General features: G+C 48.8%; 1 protein-coding gene across 1 annotated transcript; it reads left to right on the forward strand.

The window, feature by feature from the left end:
• Nucleotides 1-1,698: 1,698 nt before the first annotated feature.
• Nucleotides 1,699-23,891, forward strand: C9H3orf70 (chromosome 9 C3orf70 homolog). The gene is made up of 2 exons (XM_074833484.1): nt 1,699-2,089; nt 20,707-23,891. Exons 1-2 carry the CDS (start codon nt 1,918-1,920, stop codon nt 21,261-21,263), a joined length of 729 nt encoding a protein of 242 aa, XP_074689585.1. The 5' UTR covers nt 1,699-1,917; the 3' UTR covers nt 21,264-23,891.
• Nucleotides 23,892-24,802: the final 911 nt, after the last annotated feature.

Here is a 24,802-nt window from a genome sequence, read left to right on the forward strand (position 1 = left end):
TGACTGGGGGACAGGGCAGTGCACGGGGTAGGAGCTGCTCACCTGTACGTGCTGTTTTGGTGGGTCTCAGCCTTGTGCCTGGCTCAGCACCACTGCGAGTGGTGAAGTGCCCCAGGGCCAGCAGTGCTGCAGGGAGCTGGCCTGTGCTGCAAGTCAGGGATGATGGTCAGAGGTTGTTCAAAGTCTCAACGCAACTCTCTGCTCTGCAGTAATGACCCACATCCCTTGGGTTTACCCATAAAACACAGAGCTGATCACAGCGATACACCTGCAGCTTGGTTGTTCTTAAGCTCTTCTTGTTGGCAAGAAGCAAATGATTCTCTCGGCGCATCCTCGGGAGGATGTGCAGCATGGGGACGCCTCTGGGATCTATCCCAAGGACAGACCCCAAGGAACTGTCTGGGAATATTCTGGAGAAGACAGTAAAATAAGTGTGTTTTGACTACTTCTGACAATGAGCTATTGGGTGTTGTACAAAGATAAGTGACTATGAAAATGACTGGTTTGATTTCTGTTCTAACAGAACTTCAGCTCTCTTAGTACTGAGCAGAGGGGCAATAAAAACACAATTTACATAATGGCCTCAAGTTGTGCCAGGGAAGGTTTAGACTAGATACTAGGAAGTGTTTCTTTACAGAATGGGTTGTTAGGTGTTGGAATGGGCTGCCCAGGGAGGTGGTGGAGTCCCCATCCCTGGAGGTGTTCAAGAGGCGGGTTGACATAGCGCTGAGGGATCTGGTGTAGCTGGGATCTGTCAGAGCTGGGTTAACGGTTGGACTAGATGATCTTCAAGGTCCTTTCCAACCGAGATGATTCTGTGAATATGACAGGGAAACAAGCCCACCACTACACTTAGGAAACCCAATAATGCAGCCACTGCTCAAGATAAATCCAAACTTCAATTTTGGCCTAAAGATATGACTGTTGGGGAAAAACCAATACACTTCTATATCATTATTAACGAAAACTGTATCTACTGATCAAATTGGAAGACAAAGATTATCAGTGTTTTTAAAATCACTGCATGCTTAAATGGTTTTCCTGATCGGATGACCTGAGAATAAGTAGGATGAAGAATAAAATGCCAAACAAGAACTGTCTGTGCCCCGGGCCACGTGTGCAAGCAGCTCAGTCTCCTGCTCCATTGATGCTGGCACCGCAGGGACGATCTGTGTCCACTGGTCTCATAAAACAGCCACGAGCCCCACACTTGGAGCGCCCTGGATCATGGCACCGAGCCTGCTCGCACTCCCGGGGGGCTGCCGGCCGCATGCGAGGCTGCCCGGACCCCACTGAACACGTCGGGGGGGGTCCGGAGGAGCTCCGCACGCCCTGTCACGGCAGGGGCAGAGCGGGGTGCTGCGGGGTGCTGCGGGGAGCCGGCGGGCCCGGGGGTACCTGGCGGCGGTGGCCCGCCGGCGTTGCTGCCCTCTGCGGGGAGCCAGGCTGGCTCAGGCAGGGCTGGGCGCTGCTCCCCCGCGTACTCCCGCCGCTGCAAGATGCCTTTGCAAAATCGGTGAAATCCCACGATGGGTCACAGGTACGGCAGGTGCCCGGCGGGGCGGAGCTGCTGTGCCCGGCGTGGCTCCGGGCCGGGCCTCGGGACGCCGCCATCCACCTCCCGGCTCCCGGAGCGCCTTCGCCCTTGGCTTCGCCCGGGCGGCCGGCGGAGCGGGCGGGGCTGCCGGGCGGGGCGGGGCGGGGCGGCGGCCCGGGGAGGAGCCGGCGGGGCGGGCGGCCGGGCCCTGCCCGCGGCGCTGCCCCCCGCGGCGCTGGGCGGGCGGGCGGTCCCCGCTGCGGCTCGGCGCCTTCTCCTCCTCCTTTTCCTCCTCCTCCTCCTCCTCCTCCTCCTCCTCCTCCTCCTCCACCTCCTCCTGGCCGCTGCGGCGCGGGGGCTGCGGGCGGAGCGGCGGCGCCATGAGCGGGGCGGCGGCGAAGAGCGAGAAGCTGGACGAGGCTCAGGCGCTGGCCCGCAGCTGCGCGGGCAGACCCGACTTCCAGCCCTGCGACGGGCTCTCGCTCTGCGCCACCCACAGTCACGGCCGCTGCTTCCGCCTCCACTGGTGCTGCCACCTGGGATGGTGCCACTGTGAGTGAGTGAAGCCACCGGCGGGGCCCGGCGGGACCGGCCCGCCAGGCGCCCGCCCCCGGGGCTGTCCCCGCCCGCGGTGCAGCGCGGAGCCTTCGCCGCGGGGACCGAAGAGGGAGGGCGGGGGGGAACGGACACCCCGAACTTGGGGGCGGCCCCCGGCGGGGTGGCGGGGCGCGGCGGCGCTCGGAGAGTCGCCTCGGTGCCCGGAGCCCCCGCGGAGCCGGTGGGGAGGGAGAGCGGCCGGCGGCGCCCGCTCCTGCCTTCGCCCGCCGCTGCTGCCCGCCCGCCGGAGGAGGCACCCGCCGGCTGCTTCGTCCGCGGTTCTAATCTTTTCCTCCTCGCAGGCGTACGGTTTAAAACCTTTTGAGTAGAGAAGCAACTGCTTCACGATATATAGAGCAGATAGTCACTGCTTCAAAATCCAGTGTTGACCCAACTCTGTTGAAAAGGCGCCCGACGACTTTAATATCTGTGTTCGGGATACTGATGTGTATCATCATGGAGGCTGGGATTGAACGGTGGATGTCCAAACATAGTTTGATGAATAATTAATCACATAAGAGAGGCTTTTCAGACAGCCTGTCGGTGCGAGGTCAGGAAATGGTGATGGAGCTGTGTACTTGGGTTGTGTTGCGTTTTGGAGATCTTAAAGCCTGGATGATCGGGGTTAAAGTTGGACTCTTATGTGAGGGTTGCCTGGTGCTGCTGAAGATGTCCCTCGATCCCTGACATCCCATTCTCCTTTTAAGTCTGTCATCATCTCTCCTTGTAATTGAATCTCCTACATGGATTCCCCGTCACGCTTTTGCACATTTTGCTTAATGGGGAAAAGGGCCTGCCTAAAAAAACACCTTTTGTTTGGTTGAGAGCTTCTATTTGAATTAAATATACACTCTAGGAGTTTGGGGTTCATTTGAAATCAGTTCAGAACAGTGGGGTTTTTCCTGTCTGTACCCTGTGTGGTGGCACAACTGGCCACGTGAGAAGGTGCCACCATAGTCACCTGCTGCACAGGGGCAGGGAGGTCTCGTTGGTATTTCATCGATGACACAAAAGCCCTCAAGTTATGACCTAGATATAGTCTTTTCCAAAATGTCTCTGGTCTCGGTTATTTGTGGTTGCCATCAAGATGCACGAGCTGATAAGCACTCTGGAGTACAGGGTCAGAGCTCAAAATGGTGTTTATAAACTGGAGATGTTACCTGAAGTCAACTGAGGATGGTCTTGGGAAGAGAAAGTCAAATGTGGATCTGGGAACACCTGGAGGAGTGACATTGCAGAGAAGGATCTGGGGATTAAGATGGATCGCAAACTGAGTGTGCGTCAGCAGCAGGAGGCTTTTGTGGTAGAAAAATCCAAAACCAGAACCCGAGCCTTCACTTGGGGATGCATTAACAGGAGCATTGCAAGCGTGCAATTTAATTAGTCTCTTCAGCTCAGTAATGATGAAACCAGACTGATGGGCTTAGTTTTGAGCATTGCACTTTAAAAAGCTGTAGAAGAATTGGGGAGGTTCTGTAGGAGATTGTTGGATCAGCTTAGAAAATATGATTTACAAGGGGGTGCAAAAGCAAAGGGGCTGCTTGGGCTGTAGAAGACTGATGGAGGAAGGGGAGATGAGCTTTGAAAAGCGTAAAGTAGCCTTGCAAAGAAAGCTGTGTTCTAGTCCTTGTTTGTGCAGACTTGGAAGATAACCAGTTATCCTTACCTGTGGCAAAGAAAGTTTGGGTTTGGATAGTAGAAAAGATTTTAACTAGAAAGAGAAATGAAGCAAGGGAATGAGAGTACTTAAGGAGGTAAGGAATCACGGTTTCTTGAAGGCCTTTAAGGAAGGCTTAGACTGGTGTCTCTTAGGAGTTACACAGAGCTGATTCCCTCTTGGAAGGACCACTTGAGATCTCATCCAACCCTTAGCTTCCCTGTGGCAATCATAAGATTTAAAAATAACTATAGCTTCTGCAAGAAGTACAGACTTCATTCGCAATTCCTCCTTTACGGCTAAGGAAACTGAGATACATTTGCCCCACAAAACTATGATTTTTAAGGAAGTCACATACCTCATTTTCTTGTTTAATCTTCTGAAAGCCATGAAGAAGCGCACTCCCTTCTTGCCCCCTTATTTCCTGATGCATATTTCAGAGCTAAGGATCTCTTTGTATCCTGCTCCTGCAGAATGAGTTGAGTTGGACTTTAAAGGGGTAAGAACGAGGCCTATAATGGAAAATTGTATAGAGGTCAGAGATGTAATTAAACAGTGTTGGGAGTTATCTTCCATAAACGCAGTGCTGTAATACTGACTTGGAAATCCTCAGAGGGTTCTTGAAAGTGGTTTTCTGTGATTCTTGAGAGCTGTATTGGGGTACAGGAAGCTCTACATCAATTAAAATGGCCTTTGAAGTATTATTTTCCATCAGTGTCCAAGGTCCTGGAGAATGTCAACTCAGTTAAAGTGCACTTACACTGAAAAATTACAAGAACTCACCACCACGACAATGAGTAGATTGGCTCCTCATGTGTATTCAGGATCACATCTGCTTACTTCAGTGGCAGAAGCAATTTAGCGTTGCAGAGCCACTTGGCTATAGAAGTAATAATTGAGAAGGAACCTAGTCTGAATTCCCCAAAGCCATTTTTGTTGGCATGCTCTGAAGTGAGCAGTACTTTAAGCGTTCTCTTTACCTGCGATGTTCCTCTGTCCGTAAAATGCAATAATAGCTGGCAGGCAAAATCACAGAGACTGTTTAGTGTATCCAAACAGCTCCAAAAACTTCAAGTGCTGTAGGTATCTGTATAACTTCTGTGTCTAAGCATGGGAATTTATTTTGGGTCGTTTTCAGTCTGTTTTGGGCTTGACAGGAAACAGATTTCCCTGTGAGATGGGAGGTGGTTCTCGAAATGTGCCCTATGCCTGGGGAACTCTGAACCCAACTAAAACCTCCGTAAGCAGGCGTATGCAGGTTTCAGCAGTGGCTTGGGGAGGCTGCAGGTGGGAGGGCTGGCAGGGCGCGTTGGGTGTCGCTGGGAGACGCCTGGCTCTGTGGGCATCGGGGCTCCGGGAGAGCAGGCGGCAGCTCGTATCCTGCTGCAATAGATGTCTACAACACCCCTCGCCGGTGTGCTGCCAGACATCCGCGCGCCTGCCGACTCTCCACGTGGAAGTGGGATGAGGGCTCAAGCCTTTGGGCTTCCCTGCAGGGAAGAAGCTGTTGGCCTGAGAGGTGTTTTGACTTCAGCCCCCATGTTTGTCCCGTTACACATTTCTCTTGCTTGTGCTGGGCCCTTTCGGTTTATCCCTGCGTGCATTCCCCTTGCCAGGGTGACAGCCCCCTGTTCACCTTCCTCCCCTCCCCTCTGACAGCCTTGTGAGGTTTTGTTTATTAGATGCAGGTTGAGAGCCTTAAATTACTCAGATCTACTTTTTCCAGAGTCAGAGAAAACATGCGGCAGAGGCAGGTCTGCAGCAAGGTGCCTGCCTGCCTTTCCTCACCTCTGGATTTCCGCTGCGGCTCTGAGTCGCACTGATGCTGTCTGTGGGGCTGCTGGCTGTGTGGTGGTACCTGCTTCTGTCAGAAGGGCTCGCATCCCCGGGGTTACATCTGTCCTGGCAGCAGGAGTTTCACTGTGTTTTGCTAATTTTACTTCCTAAGAATTAGCTCAGCAGAGAAAGCATCACACTTGATACAGCTACACGATTGCCTTCAACCCTGGACACTGCAAAAATAGGGTATTCTGTTGCAACTGTGCTCATTTTTTAATCTGAATATCTTACATTATGTTAAACACCCTGCAAAACTCTCAGTATGTTATGTTGCAGTTATCAAAAATATGTTATGAATAATGGTTCCACAATACTTATTTCACAGCAGTTGCATCAATAGATAGTAATTGTGCTGCCTTGTATTAGCCTTTCCGTGATTTTTTTTTTTTTTTTTTCCCTGGTTCAGCATCAAAAAAGCAGGCTTTTAGTTACTTAAAGCCTCTTGAGTATCTTATATTGAAAAATAAATGTGGCAAATAAATTTCAGTTCCACCACTTTTGTGAGATTCAGCTGTTTGGACTGTTTACAAGAAAACAAACCGAGCATGGGTGCAAGCTGTGAGGTCTCCTTTGGGTAGTCAAAGGGAAAACAGTTGCTAGGCTCAGACATGAAAAGGGATTGTGGTGGCAGTATAGGTTTGAAAAACCACAAATGGTCCCCTGCCCTTGTGTTTTGCTAAGTGGTGTGTAACACTTGCAGGTGTGCCTTGAAATAGCTTCCTGCTCCCTGGTGTGCATCACGTAATTATGGGGCTGTTACACCCTGAGTTTAGATCCAGACCTGGCAGTTTCTGTGTGAGGTCAGGCAGGCTTGGCAAGAAACCCAAGAAACTGTCATTCCTCGGCCAAGAGGAGAAAATGGGTTTCTGTGATGGGTGGCACGCCACAAAGGGCATGTGTTTTCTGGATGGTTTTGGGGAGGAGGACTTCTCTGATTTTGGCAGTGGCAGCACATATTCTGGGGATGCAGAATCAGAGTGTATTTACATTTCTTGTTCATCTGCCCGCTGAACAGCGAGACCAGGGTTTCTCTTTGCTCTCAGAGCAAGCTCCATCACTTCCTCATTGTGTGTGTTTAAGGGGTGTCCGCAGCCCCCGGAGGTGGACCAACAACTGTAGCTGTGGGTCTGTGGTCGGCTCTGCTGTGTGCTCGGGCGGTGAGAGGCGATTATCCATCTCCTGCAGCTGCTGCCGGGGAGTGAAGCAAATCACTGCACCCGTGTGTACTCTGAGTAGATACTTGTTATGTTCTTCTCTGCTTGAAATACCAGTGGTTTTATTTTATTACATTTTTAAATAAAAACATTCATTTCTCCATCCCACGAAACTGGTGAACGCTTTCTGTCGAGGCCAGCCTTGGTTATACCTCCTGCAGAGAGCGAGATGTGGTGGCGTGTGCCACACCGCATCTACCTGTCCCCTGGCAGAGCGCACGCCCTGGCCCCATGCCCCAGGTGCTGGTACCTTCCCCTGCTACGGAGTGGTGTGTGCAGCATGTCAGTAGCTCTGTGCACACAAGTAGCTTTTCTGTGGTGTCTCTCCCACCTCTCAAGCAACAGTAGCGATCAGCAGGGGCTCTGACAATCTTTGAAGCCTGTGTAATTACTCAGACCCCAGTCTGCCTGTGGGAACCGTAAGCGGGGAATCAGCAAGGCAGCCTTTCTTTCTTGTAACAGACCACCAGTAAGTGAGCTAAAATGGTTATTGAAGGTATTCAAGCGCACCATGACAGAGCTTGAGCGTCTAAAGAGGGGTTGTGTCTGCCTGCCAGCCAGCTTCTGTTGATCCTTCTATGTTAGAGAAGCAGCTACAGCCCTGGAGGGGATCCTAAAATAAGCCCTGGGGCGCTCTGCAGCATTGCATGCATTGTAGATCTCCAAAAGCCTTGATTTTGTTCTGGTGGGTTTTCTCTGCGTTATCTTTTGGTGGCTAGAAAACTCCCTGCTACATCCAGGAGAGAGCAAAAGGGCAGGGGTGTACCAGTGCTTTACGTGTATCTCTGTCCGCGAAAGGTGATGTAGACTGGAGCTTACTGGAAGTAACCACCCTGGCACGAGTGATGGCAACTTGAATTTCCAGCAGCGCTGTTCCACAGGGCAGAACTACATCCTGATGATTGAGCTGTTGGATAAACATGAAAAGGGGTTTGTAGCGTGCTTATGTTTTAAATTCTGAGACAATATTTGGAGTAGCTCATGCATTTTTCTTTGTGGAAAACTGTCTAAACAGAGATGGACCAGTGGGGCTAGAAACTCTGGGGCTGGGTGTTCTCTGAAAACAGGGCTTGTCTTGGTGGGAGGATGATTACAAATCCTAGGAGAAACGGGTATTTTTCATTTGCTTTTGTTGTGAAAAGGATTTGAACACCCATCCAGTTTAAGTCCATGTATCCAGACAAAACATTTGTGCACAAGCAAGGCATTATGCTGAGCACCAGGCAAGAGCTGCAGAGAGGTGGATTTTTCATCTTGTAATGGGAAAAGACTTTTAATGAGGATTTGCTGCCTGTGGCTGTGCAAGATCTTCTCTTCACCTGTATTTTGAAGAGCTACGATATCCTAGCTTCATTTCACTGAGCTGTACACAATGAAGGAGAGAATGTCAGCTTAATATATTCTGAAGTGTAACTCTAAGGGAAAACACTTATCCACTAGTTTTTATGGTGTATCATTCTGGACCTGGATTGTGTTTTGTTGCTCTAGTTTTAGTTCTGATCTGCAAATCACAGTATGAATGTACTATTGATGCTGTGTCTCAGAAAGAAAACCCACACGTGTAGCTTCATCATACCCTGTGGGACAGCAGTTGCCTTTTTGAAAGAAACTGCTGGCATTCATTTTGAAATCCTTTCTATAATACAGTTATGTTAAGAGACATGCATGTTATATTCTTATTGATAACAAAACCCCTGGTATCACTTAACAGGAATAGACCACAGGAAAATCTTTGAATTCAGGTTACTTGCTGTAAGTACATCTTGTAGGACTAACTCTCCTATGCCTCATACAGGATTGAACAGAAATCACTGCACTGCTTTCTCCAAAAGTCCTGAGAAAAAGGGGCCTTGTGTTCCAAAATGCTTTCTGCCAGCCAGAAACTCTCGTTTGTCATGCGTGACCGTGAGGCTGTGTTTTGTAATCTGCCTGTCCACCTGAGGAGCGTGATTCACAAAGAATTATGTCTGCTTGCCCCAAACTCAGTGATCTGCTGGTAAGAGCCTCTGAGAGTTGCAGATAAATGACACCTCTCGTCTGTAGCTGCTTGAAGGGTTAACATGCTGTTTTCATGAAGCCTGCTCAGGACTAGCCTGAAATGAAGGCTGTGGATGTTTCCTACTGGAAGCAAGTACTTCCAAAGGAGAAGTTCATTAACATTGCATCCCGACAGCTGGTGTGGTTGTCTGTGAATTCAGGACATTCTAAACAGCTTCGTGGTGAAGGTTGAGCCTCTGCTCCTGCTCGGAGGTCCCCATTCTGGTAAAAGGCTTCAGGCACTTTTCTCACTGCAGAGTAACAGCTCAAAGATAAAACTTGTACTGGAGTACAGTGCCTGTGGCAAGCGTGTGGCTTCCTTCCTGGACTCTGCAGGTGAGGAAATCTGTTTGCTAGCTTGAATCTGCAAGTGTGCTTACTCCGAGCACCTAAACGCAGAAGTGTAGAGCTGCGGTGCCTTCTAACACGTTATCCTTACCCTTGTGGTCACTGATGGATGTTTCATGTGTCTTAAACTGCAGCCCATGGTCACGTCCTTGCGTTGCCCTGTGAGGCAAACCGAGTCACGAGGTTGTCATCTTCGTGGTTTCCATCCTGCAGGTCTGCAGAGCTGTGTGCTCAGGTTTTCTGGAAGCACTGAAGAGGGCTTTCAGGTACTTGGCACTGGACCTCAGATTTCCTGGCAGCACCTGTGTGCTCATCAAGAATTTGTTTTGTGGCTGCTCATGCGGATGCAACCAGAAGAGCTGGGCTTGTAGAGAATGGTATCTTAGGGTGTTTTTATGTAATGGCTCTCAATTTAACCAACGCTGCCTTACACTTCATGACTCACTTCAAGCCTTGGTAACTTAGTTCTGCACATTGGTAAGGCTATACCAGAAATTTTTGTTTTCGTAGGGGACTAAAAGCAAAATGCTTTACTCACAAACATCGTAAGATGTTCCAGAATGATAGCTGTGACAGCGTGGGCTTAGCTGTTGATGGATGGCACAAGCTTATACTAATGTAAAAAGCTGGTTGACAGTAGATTGGATTCCAGGTAGTGTGTATATATATGTCTCTCTCTTTTTTTTCTCTCTCTCTCTGCATATAAACTGGCCCTGTTTTAGTGTGTTTTGCTTTTTATCCCAGTACCTTCATGAATTTATCTGTCCACAAGATAGAGTATGTTTTCATAATGGCTTTGATTCTTCACTAATCAATTTTTATGTAGTGACTGATCACAGAATTCAAGAAGTGCAGCTGGTGCAGTTTAGAGATGTTTTTGCCAATAGTTCAGTATATTCACATAGATGGAAGTCAAAAACCTACTGGGAAAGTAAAATCTGATTGCTTGGCAACTGGGCCTTGTTTTTAATATACCCATACTTTAATTTAGCCAACGTAACAGTTGGAATTTATATATAACCTATGTTGTAAAACAATTTCAACAAGAGGCAGGCATTTGTATTCTTGTTCTCACTGGTGGCTGCAGAGCTTGAGAGCCCACATGTGTGCTCTCAAAACTGCTTGTTTTGCTTGTGTACTTGTGTGCTCTGCTGTCCTCCCCCTCGCTGCTTGAGGTGTGATGCCAGTGCTGGAGCACACCTGCAGCAGTTTCAGGCAGGGTGCTGTGTGGCTGCATGTGTTGTTTGGCTTTCAGTGCTTTGCTCATCCCGAGCCACATTCCAGGTGTTTGCACTCACTCACAAATGCCTCTTGTCCCTGGTGAAAGGCTTGAACACCATCAGTTGTGTCAGGGTGGACTGATCAGTCTTGCAGTCTTCTGCACATCCCCACCAGCATTAGCCCATCCGTGGGCAGGGCAGGCAAAAGAAGACACTCATCTTTTTTTCTTTGTTTTTCCTACCCTGTGCCACTAGATCTCAGCGTTCCCCAGATGGTGCTGTGGGATCTTGGCCCTCTTGGTGTGAAACTGAGGGCGATGCTTTTACCTCTCCGCCAGCGTTCACTTACCCTGCCACGGCAGCAAGTGCTGAGTTTGCTCCCACCTGCGTTGTCCAGCTGCTCTGAGCCGTTTGCCCGCAGGGGCACTGTGTGACATGATGGCCCACCTCCTCCGCCTCCAAGGGTGGTACTTGGTCTTCTAATTTTTCATGCAGAGCATTGTTGGATCCCACACCCCTCCAAGGGAAGGGCTGGCGCCCATACTCGCACACATCAGCCTCACGTGGTGATGGGCATAAACAGAGAGAGTATTCCTTTAAATTCTCCCAAAATGGGTTCAGTAGAGGCTTGTAACAGAAATATGAAGACTGGTTTGAATGAAGTATGAATGGCAACATGTGTAGATAGGCACCAGAAGAAGCAATAGGACGAGGGTTAAAAGAATGGCCTGTGTTGATAATAAGGATGCTGTTCCCAGAAATGAAGATGAAGAATGTGTTGTTTGTCAGGCCCAGAAGGCTGGCACTCCGGTAAGGCCACCGCGCAGATGACTTGTCAGCAGGAGACCCTGTACTCTGACAACAGGAAGGGAGCAGCACAGGTACAGCACATCGCATATGCCATTGTTTCTCCTGTCAGCCCACCAGGAAAACAGCCTGTAGCCATAAAGATGCATCTATTCCAAGCAACAAAAACCAACCTCTTGCCTCAGCTGTCTGTCCGGGCTGTCTCCTGTGGGTGCAGAGTGTGGGACTTTCTTGCATGGTACTGACTTTCCTATCAAGAGCCCATGAGCTGTTCTGCTTATTTGAATTCACAGGAAAACATTCGCATCGTATACAGGGGCTCATGGTGCCCCCCTGCAGCAGGTACTACACACCTGGAAGACTGTAACTTGTGTCTCCTAGTGCCTGTGACTTCTCTATACCAGGAAATGCCTTTGTTTTCTAGGTAGCTTCTGACACTGATCTGTGCTTATCCTTCTTCGTTACCATATCAGCACACTGACTGTCTGCATGAAAATGATGGGATGCTGAAGCTTGAGCAGATGGTACACAGGGATGGTTTTGTAGAATAAATATTTAGCACTAAGCCATTTTTTGCTATTTTTCTGTACTGAATGTAAAAAATACCTAGCATAACTTGGGGGATAAAATTTTTCAGGGAAATGTGCAAAGAGTGGCTATTCTCCCCCTTGACTTTGTAAAGGGATGTTGGAAGGCAAATATCCTGGGGTTAGAGCTGGGGTTGTGATGGCCAGCGCTTAGCTGTGCTGATGATAGGCTGCGCCTGTGGAGGTAACCGAGACTGTCTGCCACGCTCTTCATGGCTGCACTGCTGTGTGTGCGTGTTCTCCTAACCCAGCATGGGGCTGTGCCGGGGCTGGGCTTAGTAATACCTCTACTTAGTAGTTATGGCTCAGTGGTAAGTGCAGCACTTCTCACAGGTGCTGAAAGGAAAGAGCGAGCTCCTTTCAGAGGGCATGTGTGGCATGCAATGTTGTTCACTGCTTTTTTGGGTGTCTGTTCCCTTACAATGGTTAGTAAGCAAATATGGCCCCTTTAAGAGGGTTTATGGGTGCATGAAACATTTCTCAGGCCTTCAGGGTTGCTTTTTCTTTAAGTCTGGTAAATCCATGTAAGCAATGAGAGGAAAGAGCAGGGATGATAGAAGGAAGCTCCAGGGTCTGTTTGAATTTAAGAGTTACCTGCTCTTACGTGGACGTGCACAGAAAACCCGGAAAGGCTTAGATAGCTGACAGCATGTACCATCATGATCCTTTTTGTATTTAAAACAAATCAAGACAAAAGGTCATTAAAATACAAATTTGATGAAGAAAAACTTTGACTTCCCCCCCCCCCTTCTTCGTTTTCTGTGAAAAGCTCATCAAGTCAAGGGCTGTCACAGCTGTCTCTCACTATACAGCAAGGAGGGGGAACACCTCTCCTTCGCATGAGAAGAGAACTGGCAACTGTACAAAATCCCTGCTGGGGGAGCCACTCTAGAAACATTGCTAGACTGGTTCCGTTCCGTGCTTGGATGAGGTCGGGAGCAGGGTGGATTTGTTAGTGCTCTGATGTAGGTGCTTCTGTGAGAAGGTGCTGTTTCTAACAGTACCCTTCTGATAGGTCACAGCCTGCTCATCTTTCCTGCTGTATTTCCAGACCGCTAAGGCCCTGTTGCGTGACTTCTTTTTATTTTCTGGTGCTGTTGGGGTAACTGATGGTCCTTCTCAGAGTTGGCGTGTGTCCTTGGGGTCTCTTTCCCAATCCCTTACTGCACCTTCTAGCTATGCCAGAAGTACTGGAAAAGTGCTGTATGCTCTGTTTGCATTCCTAGCAGTAGGAATTTGTTTGAACAATCTTGGTGCTTTTTCAGAGTTGTTTGGAAGAAGCGTGGGGTGAAAGTATCACTTGCATTAAGGTGTTGCATATCTTTATCTATGAGGGTCCTTCAATATCGACAAGCATTTTAGTTATGTTTCATTATAGCCACCACCAATGGCACCATTCAACTCTACTTGAGCATGTACTATAAATCTGACTGTGCCTCAGTGTCCTGAAATGTTTTCCTTTCCCTGTGGTGGCTTATTCCATGTCTCACATTCCTGTCACAGCCCATGGTGTTTTGCTAGGTGGGACGTGATGGCTATTCCATATGATACAAAGAAATGGAAACTGGGTTAGCAGTGGTTTTTTCACATGTGCCATCTGCAAATGTACTCCGGCTTTCTCCTTCCATTTGTTCTCGGCCCTCTGCAAAAGCTATTACTGTGCTCTAAGCAAAGTGTAATTTGAAGCTATTCTAGTCCTCGGTGAATATTTATGGTTATGCCAGTCTTTGTTTGCAAAGGTTTGTTGTCCCAAGCTGTGCATATAACTGGAGAGAGAAAGAAGGCAGCCAGAGGCAGTGGCTTTCTCTGCTGTTGCAGCCTGTGGGGCTGGAAGGCGGCGCCCGTGTAGGTGCTCAGACCAGTATCACACTTTCAGATGACCCTTCGACTGTGCTGGATGCTCCTGAAAAAAAAAGCTGTGGTGGGTAACTCAAGCAGGCTTAGGATGCTGAGTGCCCTTCAATATATCTCTCCACATTGTGGGCAGGGAGGTTGTTTTAGTCTGTAAAAGAGGGAAACTCCGTCTGCCCCAACGTTCTGCTTTGTCAGTGGTGAAACGATACCCGGCTCCTTCCCGTGCAGGGGCTGGGGCCGGCCGCGGGCCGGTCTGTTGTGGCAGAGCTGTCTGCCACCTGTGCCACCCACCGGGGATCTTGGAAAACCAGCTGGGTGTTTGACAGTTTATACATTGTCCTTGGGCTACTGTGCCAATCCAGGCAGCAACACCCGACTCCAGCTTGTAGCTGTCATCACCTGCGAGACAACTTCATTTAGACGTCAGAGGGGTATGCATCCAGTCAGCTCTTCCTGAAGAGACAGACTTGTCTCTCCTGCCACACTGATGAGATATGAAACAAGTCCCACTGGAAGAGCGCTTGGTAGTTCTCCATCTTTTGCTGTGAAGAAAGCCAGTGCTTATCAAGCTGATCTCCAAGGTTTCCCCACGCAGAAAGATGTGGAAGAGCAGCCATGCAGTGAACTCTCCTCGGAATAATGCAGAATCCCTCCAAGCTAACGTGTGTCTTCTGTTACACATGCATTATGTGAATACTTTCTTTGCCTTCACTCCTTCAAAGCTGTGTGGTATTTAATTAGAATTTTTTTTTAATGTTCTTCATAGTGGGACCGATTTCCCTCCCCTATAAGCTGATTTGGGAGCATTGTGTCTTATGTCTTATTATTACATGTCTTATGAGGAGCAGCTGAGGGAACTGGGGGGGTTTAGTCTGGAGAAAAGGAGGCTGAGGGGAGACCTCATCGCCCTCTACAACTCCCTGAAAGGAGGTTGCAGAGAGCTGGGGATGAGTCTCTTGAGCCAAGGAACCAGCGCCAGGACAAGAGGGAATGGCCTCAAGCTGCGCCAGGGCAGGGTCAGACTGGCTCTTAGGAAGGATTTCTTTGCAGAAGGGGTTGTTGGGCGTTGGAATGGGCTGCCCAGGGCAGGGGGGGAGTCCCCATCCCTGGAGGGGTTGAAGAGTCGGGTTGACCCAGCGCTGAGGGATCTGGTGGAGTTGGGAACGGTCAGGGTGAGGTTCATGGGTGGACTGGAGGAGCTTCAAGGGCTTTTCCAACTGAGATGATTCTGTGTGTGGCGATAGGAGAGCCTTCCATAGCTGGAGTGAGAATCCCAACTGACTTTGCAACAGGAGGTTGCTGGTGCTGTTACAAAGGTGGACGTTCAAGGAGCAACAAGTCGCCAACCTTTAACGAGCAGCTCTCTGCTGCTAAACCGTAGGAACTGACTGCAGGTGCCCTTTGCACACCTTAATTCAGTGGGAGCAAGCAGCTGCCTGAATGTCAGCCCAGGTGCTCTGCCCCGTGGTTGAGGTCGCTGCTTCAGCCTCTCTGAAGCGTACACCCCGGCCGAAGGCACTGACATCTCGTGTCGAGGTCAGAGCGGATTCTCCTCCAGCCCACCTCGGCTAGGGGCTTTCACCACGAGCGCTCAGCCAGCTCGGGGGTGTGGGAGCAGTTCCTGAGCTGTTCTAGTTAAACTGAGCCAGGTTATGTTAAACTGCATAGGGTTAGCAGGTCTTTGTTAACCTTGCTGATTTTTGGGGAGTAGATGAGCTGGCAGATTTGGAGGGTGTCCAGGCAGCTGCAAGGGGAAGAATACATCTGAAAAAAGCTTTTTTGTGTCAGTTAAAAGATGTCTCAATGCCTCGCATGCAAACAAATACACACAGAATGTATCATTGACTTAGACTTGCAAGATCCACAACTGAAGTTCCACAGGATCTCTTACCGTTTTCTGAAGTGCAACTGCAATTTGTGTTGTTATTTATTGGAAGAAATCCTTCAAGGTAGTGTTTTGAGAGAGTAAAACTTGAGAATTTGTTATGAGAAACCTCACTGCTGAAAGATGGATTTAATTCTTTTTTTTTAATATGCCAAGCACATTAATGAGTGTCAGAGGTAAACTAGAATGCTGGGACAAAGGGAAGTGGAGAATAAAATGTTTAAGCAGCGTCTCTGCTTATTTCATGGTTAAGTTACTTTATATTAGCCACGGAAATTGCTGCTGTATCTGTTCAGTGAGGATGCATGCCTACTGCTCAATTAGCAAAAAATCAGAAAGAAATGACCTCGTGGCTTGCTTCTAAAAGCTTGTATTTGCTTTTTTGTAAGCAGGAAACACTATAATACAGCTTCCAATCAATCAACCACATAGTTATGGTAATCAATGCAACAAACAAACTTCACAGATAGAAAGATATAGATGTCTATATATATATAAAATATGGAAGTATGTGTCTGCTTTGGGGGATAAAAAATTTTCCAAGTTGCATGAGTTTGCTTGAGATGTGCAGGTCATGACAGAGCTCACCACTCTGCTGGATTCTGCCTTAACCTGGGGGCAGGTGTCACTGGCCGCGTGGAGCCCAGGCTTTGGTGAACAGCATCCAACCAATCTGGCAATAAAAATGATATTTCTGTGAACAGAGAAGCAGGGGATGAGAGCACTGCCCAGTACTTACCTCCTTGGACACGTTTGGAGTAGTTGTTTTGCAGTTGAGTATCAGCTTTAGGGCGTGCTAATTCTCTGGAGAATGTTTTTTAGGTTTTCACAAGGGTCGGTTGAGTAATGGAGAAATGGAAAAACAGTCCTTCTTCACTGTGCACAAACTGCTGTCTCACACACACACTGTGACTGGGATCAAAGAGGCGCAGTGTTTATGGAGGATAACACTTTGCCAGCACGTCGCAGCAGAAGGAGTAGGTACTGGTGCAGGCTTTCAGCTGTGACAACTAGTTAAGCGTAGCCCACGTGCCTACTTCTGAAGCCTTTCATTGTCTTGCATTTCATTTGTTAGCATATGGCCGTCATGGATAATTGAGACTTATCATGAAAATAACTTCTTAGTTTCACACATTTCCTGTTAAACACCCAGGAGAGGAACAGGCTCTTCTTTCCCCGAGCCCTTTTGCCACAGTGGTGGAACTGCAGAGCCAGAACCGTGACGCTTCTCCATAGCAGCTATTACAGTGCTCAAGAGCTTCCCAAACTTCTGCAAATGCAGCAAATTGCTTTTCACAGAATTTGGAGTTTGATTTTTTTGGACATGGGTTCGGCACGTGCGGCATTTTTCCTTCACTGAATTACCGTCTTCTGGGTAGGCAGTGGTGGCAAGTGACCCTGGAAACAACTCGTGATGCAGTGTCTAGTCTGGCATCTGTATTTGTGCAAAACACTGTAATTTACAGGAGCATTCATCAGCAGAGTTCTTCAACTGGCTCGGTTGGAATAAATAGGCAATAAATTATGTGCTAGCATATTAAAAGGAATGTATCAGAATAGGTGCTCAAAATACTGTTTTATCATAGACTTTTGCCAGCTGTTTAAAGTTTAAAATCAGCAAAAATATTGCTGTTTATTTCAGTGGGAGTTTGATCAGACCAAGAAGTATTATAAGAGAGCCTGGGGACTTGTGCTTCTGGGATAATTTTCTGTGAAAAAGCCATCCCTGCCAATCCTGCAAGCTGCAGGGGGAAATCTTATTTTTAAACTTACTTTAAATTTATTTTTCATAGGATGCATCATGGCTGATGCATTTATGTGCATTATGTAGGGTAAGGAGTCATAACTGAGGCTGTAACCACAGCTTTGTCGGTGATCCAGTCTGACAGCACCAGCACCTCTTAAAGAGGGACCTGATCATGCTTTAAAACAGAAGTTTAATCTGTCTAAAATAAACAAACTTGGCCCTAAAACTAGCTGAAACTTACCAAACTTGTACCAGAATTCTAAAGAAATGTAGAAGTCCGTTCATGTAGAAAATTCTTTTTTTCCGTTGGGCGTTCCCTGCTTTACCCTGGCAGAGCCTGTCCTTGGAACGTGAGGAAACAGTTTCAGCCACTGTAAGGTCACAGAGACGGGGATCTGAAATCCTCTGTTAACAGAATAGCTGCAGTTTTCTTCTACCCTGAAATTTGTGCCAGCAGGGCAGTTTTGAAACACACAGAGAATTACCACATGCTGCCACACTGATAAAACAACCAGCTGAGCTCCTGGGCAACACCTCATCCCCTCCCAACTTTTTGAAGGGGGGGGAGGAAGTCAGACTGATGCATCAAAGATTCATCATTCAATGTCCGTGCTGTAAGCTACCTTGGCTTAAATCCCTTGCTTTTATCTCCCAACGTCCCCCAGCCTTCTGCCAGCATGCAGTGGCTATTTTGAGTGGAGAAATACAGTCCTGTTGTGCAGGTACCTTTTTTTTTTCTTGATCCTGTTCAAATCTTCACCAGGGCCTTCCTTGGACACTTCAAATAGAGGTGGCACAAAATTGAGTTGATAATTTTTTTTCACTAGTATGTTTTTTATCATTGGTTGTCAATGGAAGGGAATAGGAGCCCACACAGAAGTGCTCCAAGTATATGAACAACTACAGGGTTGTGGTTTCAGGCAAGGGTAGGCTGCATTTCAGTTTTCCATGAGCTGAATTTGATCAGACACTATTCCCACCAGCAGCAGGCTAATCAGTTATCTGTGGCGCTTTGCAAGACAGTAGCATGCTTAATGTTCACTAATTTGAAAGAAGGATTTCTGGAGAAGAGTGGATGGCAGGAAGCCATGGGCTGCTGCTGTTACAGTGGGTTGTGGGGGGAGGTCTGCCCCCCCGCCCCGGAGAGCTTCCCAGAGAGGAGGTGTCAGCAGGACTTGAAAAATGCCTGAGAGACCCCATCCCTCAGTGACTGCCAGAACAAAAGTGTGCTGCTGCTCTAACGGGCACCAGAGGAGTAAGAGCTCTGCTCTGCCCGTGGCTGAAGTGTTCAGCTGTGTGATGCTAGCACTTAATTCCTCCAAGTGACAGCAAGTTTAGAAACCAGACCATGGTATGTTAAAAAGATGGCAAGTGGAGAGGATGGCTTTGCATTTTCTGCCATCCAGCCATAATCAAACAGGAGGGGAAAAAGCTTGTTTTATTTTCACTGAGCTTTTCCAGCAGCTCTGTTGTTTAACAATTATCATTCCACATATTGTAGGAAAAAAAAAAAAAAAAAGTGCTTGATGAGGAGAGCTGGTCAAATCTATTCACAAAATGTTCTTTTCCCCTGCCCACCCACTGCTGCCGTCTCGCTGCTCTCAGTCTGGCTGGGTTGGCTGTTCTCTCCCATGGCACAACAGGGGTGGGCTTCTCTCTTCAGCGTGTCTGGTGCTCGTTCCTCTGCGCCTGCTTGCCACGTTTGCTGGCCCCGCAGTGTGTCTCTCCCACGCTCCAGTGCTCCCCAGGGCTCTTCTTTCAGCTCCGCGCTCTTTGCGGCGTTTCCTCTGTTCTCCGGGTCCTTCGGCGATGGGGGTTTGAAGTCCCAGCAGAGGGACTTTCACACGAGCTGTTTCCCTTCCAGCACCACCAGTGCAGCAGGGGTGGGAAGAGCCTTCCCCAGCGCCCGAGGTTTCCCCCGGTGTCGTGCAGGAGCCCACACGTGGGCCGTGGCTCCGTGGGGCTGCCAGAGCCACCGAACGCCCCAGAGGCTGCTGCGGCCAAGCGCTGGGATCTCTCAGCCCGTCCCATCACCAGCTTTCAGCAGGTGGCAGGGGCATCGACTGCCACGCTGGCTGGGAACTTGTTGCTGTCAGAGCTCTTCCCACGCCTGGGAAGGATTCCCAGGCTGAGGATGGGATTTTTTTACTGCGGAAAGGCATGGTGGGGGGAGCGAGCCCTTCTCCTGCTGCTGTCCCGGGTCATGCTCAGCCTTCCTGAGCAGAAACGCAATCGCTGCTCTGATTTTCCAAAGGAATGGGGAATTGGGGGGAGAAGGGCTGCATCTCTCTGAGCTGCAAACACAAGAATGTGTGGCAGATCTCACCACAGCACAGCTGGATTCATTAATGCAGGGAGAGTTTGGTGGCTTTCTGCTCCTTACCTTGAGAGCTTCCAGCATCAAAACAGTCCTTCAGCGCTTTGATACTTTTTTCTGCCTTTGCAAAGCAATATTTGCAACTCGTGCATCAAAACTCTTCTGAGAGCCCCACTGCTTGCAAGTCTTCTGGAAATTCGTGCTTTCATAGCATATGAGCCCCTGGGGAGACATGAATCTTTCAGAGGCTTCATGCAAATAAAATGCAGCATTTTACAGTCTTAGGCATAGCCTCAGGTTTCTCAGTTTTTCCTAACAAAGTACTGATTTTTCTGCTCTTCCATTTATTTCTTCTAGTAAAGATTTTCAGTTCACACTTGGTTCAGCTCTATATAACCAACATAATCCTATTTTCTTACTACTTAACCAGATAATCAAGATGCCAAAAGCATTTCTATGGCTTGGGAATTCCCTTATTTTCTGCCTTAAAATTCTGATTGCGGTCATGTATGAACCTCTGGTTTATAATACAGAAAAACACGATTTAGTCCCCAGATAAAAAGAACATGGAAATGCATGCAGCGAGACTCACTGTAATTTGGAATAATAATAATAGTATAAAATATAGATCACTGTAGCAAAGATGTAAGCTAGAACTGCTCTGTGTTCAGTGGAAAAAAAAAAAAAAAAGTCTCTGAGCATTGTTTCAGTTTTCTTTCCCCTAGAAGGGGGTGCAGGCAGACTTGCCATCTGTCCCACTTCTTAGCTATGGAGTTGTGTCCCTGGAGTTAATTTTTTGGAGTTAGTGATGTCCCACAGATGTAGGGGCAGGGAGAGGAGCAGGACCAGGGTAAGGAAGGTTGTGCTTACCGACAGTGTTAAGCATCAGAGAATCCGTACCAGGAGAGGACTAAACACCTTGAGGCCACTGAAAACAGAGCAGCTGCTGACTGCAGGGAACTGTTGGTTATTAACAGCCGATGGCCAGCATCATGTCATCAGTTTGTTTCTAACTTAAAGATAACAATCTTTAAATGCTGCTTGTCTGTTTTCCCCACAGGTAAATATGTCTATCAGCCCATGACACCGGTAGAGCAGCTTCCCAGCACCGAAATACCCGTTCGCCCTCGGGAGTCTACAAACACCATCCAGATCTCCGTTTCGCTCACCGAACACTTTTTGAAGTTTGCTCCTGTCTTCCAGCCCCCTCTGCCCCCCGACTCCCCGCAGTTCTGCACAATCGCAGACCTCTTCATTGACAATTACCGTGTGAAATGCATCAACGGGAAGATGTGCTACGTCCAGAGGCAGCCTCCCCCCCCGCCCCACAAGATAAAGCCCGAGGAAGTCCCTGTTCGCAATGCCTTAATCACAAAAGAGAGCAATACACCAAAAACAGATCACTGCTCGTCCCCTTCCAGCTCCGAGGACTCCGGGATCAATGCGGTGGGGGTTCACTACATGGAGTCATGTGATGAGGACACGGAGGGGGCGGCCGAGCTGAGTTCGGAAGAAGATTACAGCCCGGATAGCAGCTGGGAACCAGATGAATGCCCGCTCTTATCACCCTCGCAGTGCGAAATGGAAGTGATTGAGACTATAGAAACCACCGTGTGATCCGACAAGTTGCTATCAGATCAGTCCAGTTCCCACTCAGTAATGTTGCTTTTGTAGTATTTATATTTTCTGTTTTTTCTGACAATCCCTTTTTTCCAGTGCACTTGATATTTCAGATTCCTCATGGGAGTGCAGTCACAGGACTCACATACTGGTGAACTAGCAGCAGCCTGAGCAATTTTAACGTGTTCTCAGCCTGATCAGATCTCCCACATCTGCACGTAAGGTAGTGACAAGTCTGAAGACTTTTATAGCTGAAATAGGCCCTTTTCTTGGTCTGGGTTACATCATATACTACTTCTCATGCAAGGATGGGCCGCTCGAGATGTTTCCATCTGTCCGGATGTTTGCCGTGGGCCTTCAAAGCACAGAGGGTGAGCTGGTGCGGCACGTCTGTGAGCAGCAAAACCAAGTTGCCCTTATTCTTTCTTAAACAGCTCCGTGAGGTGTGGCGACAAGAGGCTCTTTCTGTCTCTGTCTGTCCTTGCGCGTTGTCCATCCTTTTCTCTAGTGCTGGTGCGACCCTTCTCGAAGGATGTCGGCACCGCTCTTCCAGTGGGTTGGTACGGCAGGCTAGAGAACGCACAAAGTGCCTCCAACTTTTCTCCAGGCTATGCACCGAGCATCTGCTGAGTTAGGTCAGGCTCTGAAAGCTCCTGAGAAGGCAACTGTTGCTCCAGAAGGGGATCAGCTGGTCCCTTTTCTCTACATGGATCTTGGGAAGGGGATCTGGCTTTTGCAACTCGGCAGGAGGGGGAGCAGGCAGAGATGAAGCGCGGCCGTCTAACCAATACCATGCTAGACCTAGACCGGGGTGTAAAATGACAGGCGAAGGAAGTGACTACCTCCAAACACACAACATCCGCCCTCAGCTTTGCCTGCTGCTTCCTCCTGTGCTGTTTGGTGCCAGACACGTGCACTCAGGACCAAATGGCCTCAGGGCCTGCATCTGCCTGAAGAATAACAAATTTTAAGAAAAGATTATCAGCCACACCACTGTGTCAGCAGAGCTTGGGGACAGCGTGGAGGTGCCCGTGGGAGGCGGCCCAGGGGCTTGCTAAATACAGGCTAAGGTCATTCTAGCAGAGAGAGGAAGCTTTGGCTCCTTTGCACCCACTTCAAGAGTGGATTCTGAACAGGGGTTTCCTCAAATAGCTGGTAAGGGTGAGCTGTCTCGCTGGCAGTTTGGTTTCAGCCCTGCTTGACAAAACAAAACGTCATTCTCAGATTTCAGTCAGCTTGAATCAGTTGGAGTCAGTAATAACTGTGTTTTCAACAGCATTACTGAATTTCTTTGTGTATTTGCTGTTTACGTTTCAAAAGTCATTGGTGAATATAAGGCTGTATAAATGTGTACAGTTTAGTGATTGATACTAGATTATAGTCCGTGTTATAGGATGACTCATCTCTCTCACTGTATCCTGACAATGTATTACTAATTTTATACACTTTGTAATCAGTATCTTTAGAAAACGTTTAGGCAACAGTGTGTGTATGTGCACATGCGCGTGTGCTAGGAGTTTACCATAAATGGTTATAAAGTAATACTGTACTTTTTAGACTAACACTTTCAGACAAAAATGATAGGTTTTATAGTTTTGATGACTTACATAAAAAAGTGCAATGCTTGTTAAATGAGGAATTTGGGCCATTGCATGAACAGACATTCTCACAGGGCACCTGAAAATATTGTTTTTCTGAGGGCATTTAAACAAAGGCTGTAGTAAAACTAAATAGGATTTATTTATTTTTTAAGGGTGGGGTTGCCTGTGTTCATTAACTGAAGGTTTCTAACAACATTTTAGTGTCTTTTGACCATTCAGACACATTCCATAGGTAGAAGGAAGCATTATGTATAAACCTACAGCATTTATTCATATTTAATCTTTCAATTATACTCTGAGCAGAGAGCTGACAAAGCTCCCTCCTGCGCCTGGCCTGCCCCAGCTCTCTCCCCAGAGGTGGCATCTCCCTGCCCGGAGGAGGGATGGGCTGGCAGAGGCACCCTCCCCAGGACCCGAGCACAGGGTGCTCCTCGCCAGCTCTCGCTGCTGGCGCCAAGCACAGCAAAGGTCATCGGGACCCTCTGATTTAGCGTGAGCTCACCTTGTTTGCGAGCAAACAGGAGCCGCCACCTCCCGCTGCGAGGGGGCACCAGCTGGGAGCGCAGTGAAATTCGGTTGGTTGGGTGTTTATGACCAAGACTTGCCGTAAGATCCCGCGGTCTTGCAGGTTCGTATCACTGTCGTCAGGATACATTCTTTCTTAACTGTAAGTAATTAGCAATATTCACAAGCTGTGAGTGTCTCCTACCCAGGATTTGTTCAGATGTCTTAAGCACAATAAGCTGCCTCTTCCTTCTGTCGTACCTGCGAAAGGTCAGCGGAGCTGCCGGGTGTGGGACTTGTTCTGGAGAGTGTTTCAGCAGCCAGCACAGGGGCAGGTTTCTCACTGTGCTCCATCACGCACCCCAGTTCAGAAACACGCTCCTCACAGAAACGTGGTTTCTTTTCTTTGCACAAACACTGGCGTAGATGTGCTGCAAGAGACATGCCCTGGGCTCCTTACTCCACTCTGCCAGGGAGAGGCGTGTATATTTCCTCTTTAATAAAATACTGAACAACTGAAGCTCTGCTTGTCCTAACTCTGTATTTTCCATACTGGAGTGAAACATTCTGGTATGTCCAGCAAAGGAAGGGTCACTTACTGCTTCAGAGGGCAGCACCTGAAATGCACCCTGTGCTAGGCAGAGAAATGGGATGAGATAGAGTGTACCAGGCCCAGCCCTGCCTGGGTTTGGGCACCTCACAGCCCCGTTTTTGGGCACAGAATCATCTCGGTTGGAAAAGCCCTTGAAGCTCCTCCAGTCCAACCATGAACCTCACCCTGACCATTCTCAACTCCACCAGATCCCTCAGCGCTGGGTCAACCCGACTCTTCAACCCCTCCAGGGATGGGGACTCCACCACTTCACCTGTAAGAGCTGCCCCCATCGAGGGGAGGACAGTGAGGAGAAGAGCTGCAGGTGCAGGCTGAGGCCTGGCAGAATTCAGCAGCTGTAGCCCCTTGAGTTACCTCTGACCAGGTTCACAGGTGCCTGCAGGCTGGAAACTGCAGTCTGGGGCACCATTTTTAGGTTCTTAGTGCTGGTGGGGAGAGGGTGAGCACAGGGGGCAGGCCCTGCACCCAGCCAGAGGGGCTCTGCAATGGCTGGAGGCAGCTGCCCCGTGTTGCCGCTGGTCAGCGTGAGCTCGGCACGGCCCAGCCACGAGCTCCGTGCGTGCAAAGAGCAACACTCGCCTGGGGCTGTGTTCTGCTGGGAGAGGCTGCACCCCTCAGGGTGTGGTACCCCAAAACACCCAAGTGCTAGTGACAAAATAGGGGGGAGAGGCAAGATAATAATGATCACTGACCAGTAACACGCTGTTAGGGCAGGTTCTGGGGCGCGTTTCACAAGCCAGAGGTGACAGGATAGAAGCACCACCACGCTTAGGCTGCAGCGGGAGGGTGCCACGGGGAAGGGACCCTGCCCAGTTCGG

This window comes from Strix aluco, chromosome 9 (assembly GCF_031877795.1).
Source record: "Strix aluco isolate bStrAlu1 chromosome 9, bStrAlu1.hap1, whole genome shotgun sequence".
NCBI classification, from domain to species: Eukaryota; Metazoa; Chordata; class Aves; order Strigiformes; family Strigidae; genus Strix; species Strix aluco.

Coding starts and splice junctions, on each gene's coding strand:
- C9H3orf70 (XM_074833484.1), top strand. CDS start 1,918: ATGAGCGGGGCGGCGGCGAAGAGCGAGAAGCTGGACGAGGCTCAGGCG. Junction 2,090..20,706: donor CCACCTGGGATGGTGCCACT/GTGAGTGAGTGA, acceptor TTTTCCCCACAG/GTAAATATGTCTATCAGCCC.